Raw genomic sequence first — 13,649 nt, 5'->3', positions numbered from 1 at the left:
ACTACCATTCTGGATGCCTTGCTACCACAGTTCATTTCCCAACCATTTTACCAATTTCCTTTCCTGTTTCAGCTCCTGCAAATCCTTGGAAAGTTCCACACAGATCTGGGCTAGAAGGTCCTCCGCTATGACTTCCCGTTGGCCTGCAAAGTCGTTCAGCTCCTTCACCACTTGAAGGAAAGCATGGTATTGACAAAACCTACAAAGAAAAGACAATTATTTAAACTTAACCTGTAAACAAAGAACACTCTCCTCCTCCTCAAAACAAGAAAGAACTTCCAGGATTATACTTCCATGAAAATGGAAGTGTAGTCCTTCATACTTCAGTGAAGATACGGGTGATAAGAACAAGCATGGAGATATGAATTGGCATAAGGACAACCCTGAAATTCCTAAAATTGGGAGTTAGTTTAGTAAAGAGACAACTTGGGAGGGAGAACATGTACATTTTTTAAAGCATGGGAATGTAGAAAAAGTAGGCAGGACTTGTTTTCTCCCTTTATCAATAAATGATTCCTTCTTAATGAGACAGTGGTTCTTCTGAACATATTGCTAACAAAAACAGCTACATGTATGCATGGAATATGGTGCAAAATGATGTACGTTTTTTAGCTGGGCACTAGCTTAGATGATTTAAAAAAGGAATTAAACCAGTTTATTGAAGATCCACCACTAACTGCTCTTGGCCATAATGGTTTTATATTTCTTCAGAAGGAAGACTACTACAGAACAACCACAGAATACTAGTTGCTGGGTAGCAGAACTATTTTTGAACTGTTTTTATTTCCTCATTCTCTGCTAGAGACAGAATACAATTTTGTTTGCTATTCTTATGTTAATAATGTATTGATCTCCCACAAAGATACTAAATGCATCTAAACTATATTGGTAGTCTGAATTGAATGTAGCCATATCCCTTATATGTCCCTTTTATGTCTAAACACACACACACAAACACACCTATGGGTAAAGCCTGTATCCAATTTATTAAGAAAATGAAGATTTGACACAGGTTTTTAGTTTTTATGCAAAGTTTTGTAACTTTCCTGGATGCACCCTTAGAATTATGTAAGAACTATATTCTAGGTATTTTTTCTTCGCTTTTTTTACTCATATTAGCCATCAGAACATGGGCATACATACTAAGTACAATCAATAAAAAAAGCAGTTGCCAGTGATAAATCTGAATTGCAAGATCAATAATTAAAGCATACACATTGAGAGAGAGGGAGAGAAATTACTTCCTGAAGCAAGAAATCCATTTCCTGGATATGCAGACTAGATTGCTGAGCTGCCCAGTCAGTCCAATAACATTAACCAATGCTAAATTTCACTGAGTGACTGGAATGCTGAGTCCCACAGGTCTTCATTCATATTTATAAACCTCAGAATCAAGTATGTTAAGTCATGTGGTTTTTGTTGCAATGTTCCTTTCATCGCCTCTCTTCCTGCTGGTGCACATACTAGTTCTGCAAAGTGGATGCAACTTTGGATCACATGAGTTGCTGCTCCCCTAGGCATTCCTTTGAGGACTGCTGCTCTGAACAGTTTGCAAAGTCATCTTGCCCAGGTCTTGCTAAGCTCAAATTTAAAAACAGACAAGATTTGTCTGCTGGAAGTATGTACAGCACTGGCTTCGTTGCAGTTAAACTCATATGCTCACTGCTTACTTTGTGTCTGGATCTTCTCGAGATGTCCTCTTGGGAAGGTGCTTTTTTACAAGATTTCTGCAAAGGAGACAACATGCATAACATACAATATTGACCTGAAATGGAACCAAGAGTGAACTCATACCTACACTTTAAAAAGATATACTGCCCCATTCAGACATAATTACACTTCAATACTAGACTTTTAAGCAGCTTCGGGCTGATGGACTTTGTTAGATGGAAATGTTAATATACCAGCCTAGATAAAATTCTTATTTAATAGGACTTTTCCTACTTTCTCTACATTTCATCTATCTCAAATCACATATCAGATAGCCAGTCTACTTGAACTGAACTATGTAAGTTCTACATAAGGAAAAGTCTTTCCTTTCCCTAAAACCTGAATCCAGGTATCTGTCAGCCCCATTGCCACCCGCAGTCCCTCACGCTTACCTCAGCTGCTTTGCATATGTCTGCTCAATTTCAGTCCGCTCTTTCACAAATTTGACATATCTGTCCATCAGGTCCAGGCCCCACTGGGTGTGGCGCTCAATTGTGTCAAATTGATCCTGAAGGGGAAGAGGGGAGAAGTGTGACTCCATGAGGCTGAAAACCCACAGACTTTTTTCTGTGACCCAAACAGATTGTGTCACAAAGGCCTGGCAGAGATTATAAAAACGGGTGACCGTCAGCAGGGACTCACTAAAAGAATTCTGTGCAGGAAGAAAACTACGAGTTAAAGAAAAGCAATAACCAAACATGCAAATAACAGTTTGAAACACTATTGTCCCAAACAACCAGACTTTAGTCAGAGTCTTGAGTCAAGAACTTGGCTTTTTACATCAAGGGCTGCACTCAGCCTCTGAGTGGCATGCCAGGGACTGTATCCATAAAAGTAATCAAGTCTAGACAAAAACCAATCTTCAATACATGTATAATACACAGTTCTAATGGTTTCTTCCACTTGTATTTAATCATTTTGTCATGTCCCATAAAAATGACAATCTGGTGGAAACCTTTGCAGTTCTAGCCATACCCATATCGTATTGCAGTATGGCTGTGGAGTCCCTAATTAACGTAAGATAAAATCCACTTGCAGCTCAATGCACAAAACCTAATGCCTAGCTGCTCTCTAGGCTTGGTGGGTGGAAAATAGGGGGAAGGCGGGTCATTCTACTCATCATGCAACTCACATCAGCACAATTCAAGCTGACATTGCAAATTCTTCATTGTCTTTCATGCTACTAAACATCTAAGCAAGGGCCCAGGGTTTTTGTGCCTCAACTTATTATACCGAATAGTATTTAAGAAACAATACACTACATTCCTATATAACTCCCCCACCACCACATGACATTAACCAGAAATCAGAACTTTTGTGAGTTTTACACTTCACAAGAATTTTTACAACTCACAAGAATGTGGCTGGCAGACATTAAAGTCCAACCTTTTTGCACCCACTAATGTACACTTCATCTTCTCAAATTTTTGCAAATCACAGATGGTAATGTTTGTGCCAGGATCAATGTGGCAGAATTACTATCTCAAGAGAGTTCTGTTTTTCAATACTTTAGCAAATTCAAAGCAGACGGTATGCCACGGTATCGCACTTTTAATATGCCTGTCTCATAAAGAATAGAGTTCAGTTTTTAATTTAGTTGGAGGAATATTGGACATAGCACTACTACTGAGCTAGAAGTGATATACAGGACAAATATTATCCCTGAAGTACTATCCCTCCTATAAATAGGAGACATTCCTTCTCCACTTTTTGTTTTACTAATTACTTTCAAACATGAGAATGTTAAATCTAAAATGACAGGAACATTGTAGATTTATCAACAGATGATGAGCTCAACTTAAATTAAAAGCAATTGGATCAGGACTTTTAAAACTGACAATGATTATGTGCCATCAAGCCCCTTTTAATTTTAATAAGCATCCTGATTTTCTCCAGGATGATCTGTCCTCAACCTGGTCCTCCAAGTCTTTCAACACTGTCCACATTGTGACACCAATGGAACCCATCCACCTGGCTGTTGGTCATTCTCTTGTTCTTCTTTTCATGTAGCCTTTTAAAACTGAAAAAGCTTCGTTTCAAGCTCTCCAACTAAATAGGTTTGTGAGAAGAAACAAAATATATATTGCAATCTGCAAATGTGTTAAAAGAATTGACATGATTTAATGTTCAAACCAACAGTAAACTATGTACTCTGAATTCAAGTACTCTAAATCTGAATTAATAAAATTCTTGAACCACAATGGCTATTTTTATAAAAACAATTAGCAACTTAGTTATGTTCTATATCCAAAACATTTTGCCTCTATTAAGTAATTCATCCCTGATTAATTCTACTAGTATTTCCATAAAAGCTATCACAGCAAGCTGCTATCTATGAGATCTAGAGAGTGTCACTTCCCAATTCTATGATACATTTTCTAACCAGAGATATCAATGCAAATATTTAGGCATAAGAAATTAAATTCATATTTAAATTAAATAAATATATGAATTCATATTTTAATATGAATTCCACTCTTTTGCTTCCAACACATTCTGTTGCATTTCATTCATAAGCCACCTCAATAAATCAGGGAACTCTGGTTGGAAGATCTAAAATAAAATTGCAGCTAGCCTCTTCCAACTGGTTTCTTTTTCACATCCAAAGCAATGTGGAAAGGATGTGAAGAGAGATAGCAGAGGACAGAACATTGTCCCCTTGCCCTGTCTCTTCTCCACATTTTGGGACCTTATCAGCTGAAGAGGGATGGCTCCAATTCCTTCTTTGGCATTATTTTCAGACCAGCATGAAACCTACAGCAATTCTAGAGTAAAGCCTGCAAGCAGGGGTGGGATTCTACCTGCTCGGTCCGGTTCTATAGAACCGGTTGTTATGATTCTGCCCAGTTCAGAGAACCAACAAATCGCACCACTGGCTGGTCCTCCCCGCCCACTCATTCCTTACCTGACATGCGTGCCATTCAACTTGCATGCGCTTGGCAAGTTGCTATTTTTCCTCCCCCCCCCAACCATCAGCTGTTCTGCTGTGCCGGGAGATTTAGATTACCTAGAAAGCAGGAAATTGTCGGATTTCTTGCTTTCTAGTTTATCTAAAAGCAGAGCTGAACCTTCCTTAGGATTGAAACTTCTATTTTTCAGTGCAGACTCAGGTAGCAGATTGCAGAATCATAGATCTCTAAGTGAATCTGTAATTCTGTGAGCAACTCAATCTGCCTGCCTGCTTTGCCTGAATTGCTCTTTTTTAAATAAAAAATTCAATATTTACATAAATATTTATAATATTTACATACAAGCCACGTCACCCAGTCACATGACCACCAAGCCACACCCACAAATTAGGCCATGCCCACAGAATCGGTTGTTAAGAAATTTGAATCCCACCCCTGCCTGCAAGTGATGCCCACATGACAAATGCTCTGAGGCACTTGCAATGGGTAGGCTTTAGAGCTGAAAAATGCCAATCACTGTGAGAAAAACATGCCTTTAATTCTTAATACGGAAGCTGCATCTGCTGAGGAACAGATTTTCACTAATGCTGGTGGAGTAAACCATCCTGAACTTGGGTTGAATGGGGGATGTTTTTTTCTCAGCTCTGGAGTCCACCAAAGTCATCTGGCAATCTTTCACTTCCTTTACTTGGCACCCTATTTTAAGACTAACTACTTGCAGCTGGGCAATGTTTAAGGAAGATTTCTAACAAGTTCCCTTTCCATCCTGAATGCATAAAACAAACCACTGTTTGAAAACTTATTTGAAAATAAGGATGCATTGTGTTCCAATATTTAAAATTAATTACTTTGGAACATAGCTAGTAACTACAGCATCTTGAGTGGGCAGTCCAGATCCTGCATTCAGACTCCGGACTCTTTTGGGTAACTCAACTTTCACTGAACAATGATAGCAAAATTTCTTCCCTTCTTTTGAATGATTGGTATTGTCAGGCTCCAAAAACCAAGAAAGACACAAAGAGTTACTTCTGAGCAGTTTCCTTTATTGTTCATCACCTACAGATGAGATGGGTGGCACAAAAAATCAGATAGATAGATAGGCAGGCAGGCAGGCAGAAATCTTGCCAAGCTAAAACAACTACTTGTATCCTTACAGATATATTCTGAGAACCTCTAGGGAGGGGCTGACTTGATCCTATTTCTGCCAACCAAACTATCCAAACATTGCTGTGTCTTGGTTGTCTGGAATGCAGCTCCTCCCTCCTGGGAATCCAGACTACATTTTGCTACAGGTATAAATTATACAATACTTTCTTGAAGCTTTGAGATGCACAAACTCTATGCAGGGCATAGAGAAAAGGAGCTGCCTTCTGGATGCTTCCTTTCTCTCCTCAAGAATATCCTCAGTACAGTATATGTTATCAGCTTCCTCTAGATTAGACCAGGGGTCTCCAACCTTGGCAACTTTAAGACTTCAGCTCCCAGAATTTTTGCTTTGCTTTGCTGGCTGAGGAATTACGTAAGTTGAAATCTGTAAGTCTTAAAAGTTGCCAAGGTTGGAGACCCCTGGACTAGACAATGATGATAGGGGGGTTCATATGTCTCAAGGTTATGTAGCAGCAGCAACACTTCCCCTGGCTGTCATCTAAATGCCATTTTGGGAGGAAAACCAACGTTTCAGTATTATGATCATTACCAGAACAATGTTTCAGAAGAGACATGAAAAGCAAAGAAATATAGGTAATCCTTGGCTTATGAAAATAATTGAGTCCAAAATTTCTGTTGCTAAGTGAGACATGTGTTAAATGAGTTCTGACCCATTTTACAACCTTTCTTGGCACATTTGTTAAGTGAATCACTGCAGTTGTTAAGTGAATAACATGGCTGTTAAATGAATCTGGCTTTCCTATTGACTTTGCTTATCAGAAGGTCACAAAAGGTGGGGTCACATGACCCCAGGGAACTGCAACTGTGATAAATAGGAGTAACTTGCCAAGTGGTCAAATTTTGATCACGTGACTATGGGGATGGTCGTAAGTGTGAAAATCGGTCGTAAGTCACTTTTTTCAGTGCCGTTGTAACTTAAAGTAGTTACTAAATGAACTGCTGTAAGTCAAGGACTACCTGTATTGCATCCAATAAGAGGAAAAATCTTAACAATTGCTAAAATGAATGGTTTTAGCTTCATGCTTTTTCACTTAATCACTTAGCCTTCCCAAAATCTGGTGATTTCATGATGAATCAGGCTACAACTCCCATCCCTCTGCAACCGGTATTGCAATCAGCCATGCTGGCTAGGGAAAATGGAAATGTAGTCCCCAAAATTTGAAAAACACAACAGTGGGAACCGATTTAGATCTTGACTGCATTTATAATGCAAATGTAAAACAACCCTTAAACTGACAGCAGATTTATATAATGGAGTTCATTATAAAAAGACATTTAAAACATACTTTAAAAAGATGGACTTTACCACTTGCTATAAGGTTCAGACAATATGCTAAATTTCTCAATTCACTAATATATAAGAACATTATATCTTGTTTCACTGATTTTTTTTTTATTGAAACATTCACACAAGGATGTGATCTGTGTTGCCACAGGGCTTCTTGTAGGGCTTCCTACAAAATGGAGGGCATTTTGAAGGGCAGGAGACATGCTTTCTGTTTAATCCTCTGGGCTTCCCAATCTGGTGTTCTCCAAATGTGTAGGATGACAGCAGCTAAGGATACAAGGGAACTATGCACTGAAGGCACTCAGCTGAGAATTTATGTGCAAATACATAGACAGGGCTATAATTAGGTTATCCTGATTATTATTACATATATCATTTTAAAAGGATGGAAGGAGAAAGCAACAGGCTTTGTCACAGATAATTCTTCTGAAGGGTGGCTCTGGACTCATCACCTCAACTGGGAATAATTCCAACTCAAACTACTTACTAGAGATAAGGAAAGATTTTTATCTCCACTAGTTATGTGCTTCCTACTAGTGTAAATTAATCATCAATAAACTGAGTAACATTTAAGAAAATAATTTTCCTAAGTCTTCTTTTTTTGCTTTTTGTCTCAGAGTTTTAGAGATAAGATAGCTTTAATCTGTAGTCAGACACATATATCTGACATCAGTATAAATGTCTGACATCAGTACATAAACCTCACATCAGTACATATATCTGACATCAGTACAACTGAATGGGTTTAGAAGTATTTCACAAGAAACGTTTTGCACTCTCCTGTATACAATAGAATTCTCTATGCTACTAGGCCCAAAATTCTCAGTTTGGATAACTTAGAACTGTGTCACTTGCGGTCAGACCTTGGTATTGCATGCAAAATTATACGTAGAAATGTTTTACCTATAAGTGACTTTTTTTGTTTTAATCGTAATAATACATGCGCTAACAAACAACCACTTTAAATTCAATGTAAATTGTTCTAAACTTGACTGTAAAAATATGATTTCTGTAATAGAATTGTCAGTCTGGAATGCTCTACCTGAGTCAGTTGTTTCTGCTACAAATTTTCAGTTTCAGTTACAAACTGACTTCCATGGACCTTACATCATACTTAAGTGGTTAGTAGAGGGGGTGTGCATAAGTGCACTAATGTGCCTATCATCTCTGTCATTGTATTTTTATTCTTGTTCTCATTTTTGTTTGACAAATTCTAATAAATAAATAAAATAAATAAACATCTAGCAAATCAATTTCAGACAGAATCCTTGGATCACTGCCAATTCATTTTATACGATTGTCTTAGCCAAAAGAAATTTTGTACTATGAGTTCCAGTGTAGATTTAAGACATAATTTCAAAATCACTCTGACAGTTTATTTGTCAAACATCAAGAGATAAGTTTGGGACCTACCATCACCATATCTATGTCAGATTTTACACATTCATCCCTAATAATGCTGATGAGTTAACAGTGTTAATTTCACTTCAATTCAGAGCTAAACATGGAGAAATTGCAACCTGCCTATCATTCAGAAAAAGAGAAAGAGAAAAATGGCAACGAGAAGAAACTGGCAAATAATTTTATGGTAAAGAATCCAAAGTTTAAAAGTGGAAAGAAATTCAAAGAATTTGGGTAACTTTTCTGCTGATAGGTAAATCGGAAGACTATTGAAATGGCAAAGTTTCTGAAGTATTTGAAGCAGAGTATTTGAAGTAGAAATAAATGGCAAAAGGCTAATTAATAATAATAATATAATATAATAATATGATAATAATATAATAATATGAGACAATAGTCCTAAACATACTTGCTATTTAGGAAGCCCATAAGACATATTTTAGGCAAGCATATCTGAAATGTGCTAAAATTCACCTGCCAATCATTAATGGAAACATTTTGAATTCATTGACTGGAACAAAGGAAATTTGACACAGATTTCTTAGTAAAGAACAAGCTCATTTTGAAATCTTTTTCTGTGTTACCATATAAATTCCCCCCCATAAGCTTACATTTGCATATACAAGATTAATTGCAAAATAACCTAGTTTTAACCCCTGAACGCATTCAATGTAGTTCAATTTTCTTTAATATTCTATAAGTGGAGGTCAAAGCAGCTCACCAATTCTCCATTAACATATAATGCAGAGTTAAAGGAAGAAGGAAAGAATAAGATTGACCTCAAGATTTATAAGTTTGCTTTTCAAATAGTACTACTTTTAGACCACTATCCAAATATTAGCAATATGAATATGTCAGCCAAACTGGCAACACCTCTCCAAATATATGTTCAGATATTCAGAATTGCACTGCATTTTCTGTTCCACAATTTATGTTTAAAAATAAAGTAAAAGGGTCTGTGAATTATGCTCACAGCAATCAAACCCATCCCAAACTCACTATCACTACTGTTCCAATGCAAATCAGAATTGCTTTATTTTACTAAATAATCAGATACTTGTATAGAAAGTTAGAACCACCCCTCTCCTAGAAAAATGAAATATTTTAGGATATACTAAAAAGGCAGAATATTTCCCCTAAAAGAGAAGTAGAAACTCAAGAGAGGCAGAAACTCAGCCCTCCCACCTTTGTCAATGGGCCATTTTACATAATAAAGGTCTACCTCCTTCAGGCAGATCCATAATAGGAATCCCAAAGCCCTTTCATTACATCATCATCCAGCAAGGCTCAACCAAGCCTGGTACTCAGGACAGCCTACAGAGTTGCCCCTGCATGCCCCGTGGGAGTCTGACAACCAATCAGAATACAAGCTCAAATTCAAATCCCAACAGAGGGCATAAAACCCAGGGACTCTCAGCATCTCTTCCCTTTTCACCCAGGATAAAAAAGAAGGCATGTGATCCTGTCTGTTCATCAATAAACCTTCTTTCCAAGCAACTTCCATGAATCCTGTGTCTTTTTCCCACTTGGAACTGAACCCAGAAGGATATTTCTTCCAACAATTGTGTTTCAATTTTAGCTGTGAATTTAAGCACAGATAATCTACTTTCTAAATCCTAATGAAAACAGATTCTCCAAACTAGAACTAAAACAAGCAAAAAAAAAAAAAAAAAAAAAGCTAATAACTGCAAGAGGATATAATCTAATTTAACACAAATAAATAGATTTGGATTTACTCGATCATTTTCAGACAAAGTGACATTATATTTAGAACACAAACCTATGCTACCATTTAAAAAAAAAAAATCTAGATCTCAGGTTTAAAAGATGTGAAATAAAGCTGTAGCAGAATCAACACCTGAGTTATGTTTTCTTTCCCAAGGTTCTCAAATGCATGGCCAATTTGTTAGTCCATCAAAATCTGAAACCACAGCTGAAGGGATGATGTCCTGCCCTATAGTCCTGGATCTCAAAGTTAATTGAAGGATCTAGAACTTTATAAGACAATATGTTTTGAAAAATTGAGATGGAAAGATTGAAAAGCTAGCATTGCAAGTTCCAAATTTTGTACAAATACTATATCCACTTTTGGTTACAATATAAAAAAAAAGATGTTGAAACTATGAAAAGAGTGCATAGAAGACCAACAAAGATGATTAGGGGCCTGGAAGCTAAAACATATGAAGAACAGTTACAGGAACTGGGATGGCTAGTCTAGTGAAGGACCAGGGGAGACATGATAGCAGTGTTCCAATATTTGAGGGGTCAAGTTATTTTCCAAAGCACTAGAAGGCAAGACAAGAATGGATGGAAATTAAAAAAGAAGAGAAGTAACCTAGAATTAAAGAGAAATTTTCTAACAGTGAGAACAATAAACCAGTGGATGGTTTGCCTTCAGGTGTTCTGGGTGCTCCATCAACGGGAGCTTTTAAGAAGAGATTGGATAGTCATTTTGAAATGATACAGGGTCTCCTGCTTGAGTAGCAGGTTGGACTAGAAGACCTCCAAGATCCCTTCCAATTCCCAATTCTATTATCCCGTTAAGAAAGAAACACTTCTATTTTAGCTGGCTGTAGACTTAAAGAGAGAAATGTGAATTTTAGCTCATGCAAAGTGTGTTTGTGATAGTGAGATGTGCCTCAAAATAGTAATTACTGCATTTTAAAGCAACCAGTTTGTCTAACAAGAGGTATTGTTTTACCCATGCACATCATTGGCTCATACACAAATGGAATTGTTCAAATACAACAGCTATGTTTGGAGAGAAGATATGGAGAGAAGATATGCCATCTAGCTTTTTTTTTTTTTTTTTTCTCTATTAGCTTCTGAGGCCTATCTTGGAAGCTCATGAGAAGTGGAATAGGAGAAAGAGCTATCTTAGAATCCAAAGAAGTATCTCAAAACCCCTGTAAGTAACCTGGAGACAGCAGACTTCCCAAAAAGTTTAGAGCCAAGGAAATTCTACAACCAATAAACATCCAATTCTTGAACTAATTAGTTCAATTCTTGAAGTAATCAGAAAAATATTTACTTTTGTGTGTTGACTCATCAGTACTGGATGTGAGTAGAACCTCTTAAAGCTAAAACTCTCTTACAGCATTTTCAATCTTTAAGCAAAAAGGCATTTTTTTGTATTTTTCAGAGTTCTCTTCTGCAGACAAGAGAAAGAGCTTTTAGCTATCTCTTGAGAAAACTACATAAATTTTTTTAATCCTAACCTGGAGCTTCTACGTCTGAAGGACAATTCCCATAATGGCAAAGATTATGGGAACTGCTTTCTCATTTATTAGAAGGGCACCAAGTGAAAGAAAGCTGATCCTACATATTAGAGAAGCAGAGATTTTCCCGAACTCACTGCATTTCTTTGCAAGCTTGTTTTCCCAAATGCTTGAGAAACACTGCCACAATCTATTATGTTACTAATGAAACAAACAAGCAAACTAATATTCAGTGGGGATCATAGCACTGTGTAGATTGGGGGGTGTCCAACCTTAGCAACCTCTGGACTTCAACTCCCAAAATTCCTCAAGCAACACTGCATGTTGGCACTCTTCCCCCATATAAAATGGATAGACCTATATTTAATGTAGTTGAGAATAGCTGATCTTCACTGACTTCCCCACTTTGAGGACTTTAGCTCTCTTCCTCAGGAGTTAGGTTTGAAGCCGTTTTCGCCCTTCCAGAGGCTCAAGAGAAGCCTCTGTAGTCTCAGGAGGCCGAAAAATGGGCCTTCCGGAAATACCAGAAGTGCCAAAACGGACCTGTTTTCATTCACCCTAGGTTCCCGAGGCTTCCCTCGAGCCTCGGGAGGACGAAAATGGCCTCCCCCAGGTTCCAGAGGCCCCCCTGAGACTGAAAATGGGCACTTCTGGTATTTCCAGAAGGCAGTTTTTCAGCCTCCCAAGGCTGCAGAGGTTTCCCTCGAGCCTCTGGGAGGCCAAAAACAGCCTCAAACGGGCTGAAAATCTGTTGGGAGGTGTGCACATGCGCAGTGCAGGTAAGGGGTTGGGGGGTGTTGCGTGCACATGCACAGGGGGGAGGGGCATATTGCATTGTGGGTGCCAGTGCCTGCTTGCTTTCAGCACACCATAACAAAAAGGTTCGCCATCACTGCTGTAGATGGTAAGACTTCAATTCCCAACAGGCATCATTAATGTGGATAAATAGTCAGGCTCTCTAGGAATTCTAGGAGTTGCAGTCCAATCTCTCTGAAGGGCTCCAATGCTGGGAAGCTCCAATGCAATATCTCAAAGGGATTCTCCCTTGGCACATTCTCAGCACCTCTGGATTTTCAGCAGGCCTAGAACCAAATCTGAACAGATCTGAAAAAGACCTCACAATGTACTTAAAATGATTTTTCTTTTAAGATCTCCTGAAATTTCTCAAGGACTGCTTTCTTAAAGGCCATTGGCAATCTTGCCTTTTTAGTAACAATGTTTTTCTGCTTCCAAAAAAAAGAAGCCCCGAGAACCTTTGAGTTCTCTGTTCATTTCTCTGTACCTTGCAGCTATGTTAAGAGAACTCATTTCAGAACACCTTTCAGCTAGGAAAGTGGCTCCCTTGCTGCAAAGATTCCCGTGGCCTGCTATTGTGACATCTCCTTTCTTCCGGATGGATTGCCATTTCCTAGCAACAAATGAATATAATCAGATCAAGTCTTTCTCTCAAATGCTGTCGGCGTCACCAATGACCAATGTAGGAATCTTCACTCACCACACTCTGAAACAGTGCTAAAACACATCTACATCCACCCTTCTTCAGGGTGGGCAAAGACAAGGAAGCCAAGTCTTTGACTGCGTTGGGGACGTGAAGGGGAACATGACAGATGCTCTTACCCCTTGGGGTTAGGAAATGAAAACCAGATGTCCAATTGCAGAAGAGGTTTTTCAGGCTATCTCTCTGGCAAGGTTTTTAAAACACAGAATTCTATCACTATTGCACAACAGGAAAAAAAGAAGAAAAATAATATATATCTTCCAGGAACGGCATTTTTTATAGCAGACACTGCAAATAAATCAGCACGGAAAACCTTTTTATGCTGATGTATTTTCACATCTGTGGTGGAACTGCCTCATCCAGTAAGTATCCAGAAGAGGATTGGTTGAAAGACAACATTTGCATGTGCGCCCTCTATTCTTCTTTTAAAGACTATCTGCTTTCTTTCTTTTTAGTAT

At 38.1% G+C, this 13,649-nt stretch overlaps 1 protein-coding gene across 3 annotated transcripts in view; it reads right to left on the bottom strand.

The window, feature by feature from the left end:
- TRIP10 (thyroid hormone receptor interactor 10) overlaps nucleotides 1-13,649 on the bottom strand; it is a 63,927-nt gene that overhangs the window by 22,607 nt on the left and 27,671 nt on the right. For all 3 annotated transcript variants that reach the window (XM_026679549.2, XM_026679551.2, XM_087957000.1), the window contains exons 2-4: nucleotides 2,103-2,218; nucleotides 1,671-1,727; nucleotides 52-199 (exon numbers count right to left, since the gene is read on the bottom strand). In XM_026679549.2, the coding sequence (XP_026535334.1) occupies nucleotides 52-199; nucleotides 1,671-1,727; nucleotides 2,103-2,218 (321 nt within the window). The remainder of the gene's footprint in view (nucleotides 1-51; nucleotides 200-1,670; nucleotides 1,728-2,102; nucleotides 2,219-13,649) is intronic.

This window comes from Notechis scutatus, chromosome 2, assembly GCF_049901735.1.
Source record: "Notechis scutatus isolate UNSWTSFEM ecotype Mainland chromosome 2, rNotScu1.2, whole genome shotgun sequence".
Taxonomy (NCBI): domain Eukaryota; kingdom Metazoa; phylum Chordata; class Lepidosauria; order Squamata; family Elapidae; genus Notechis; species Notechis scutatus.
The sequence above is the reverse complement of the archived record's forward strand: the minus strand, read 5'-3'. Positions and strand labels throughout refer to the sequence as shown.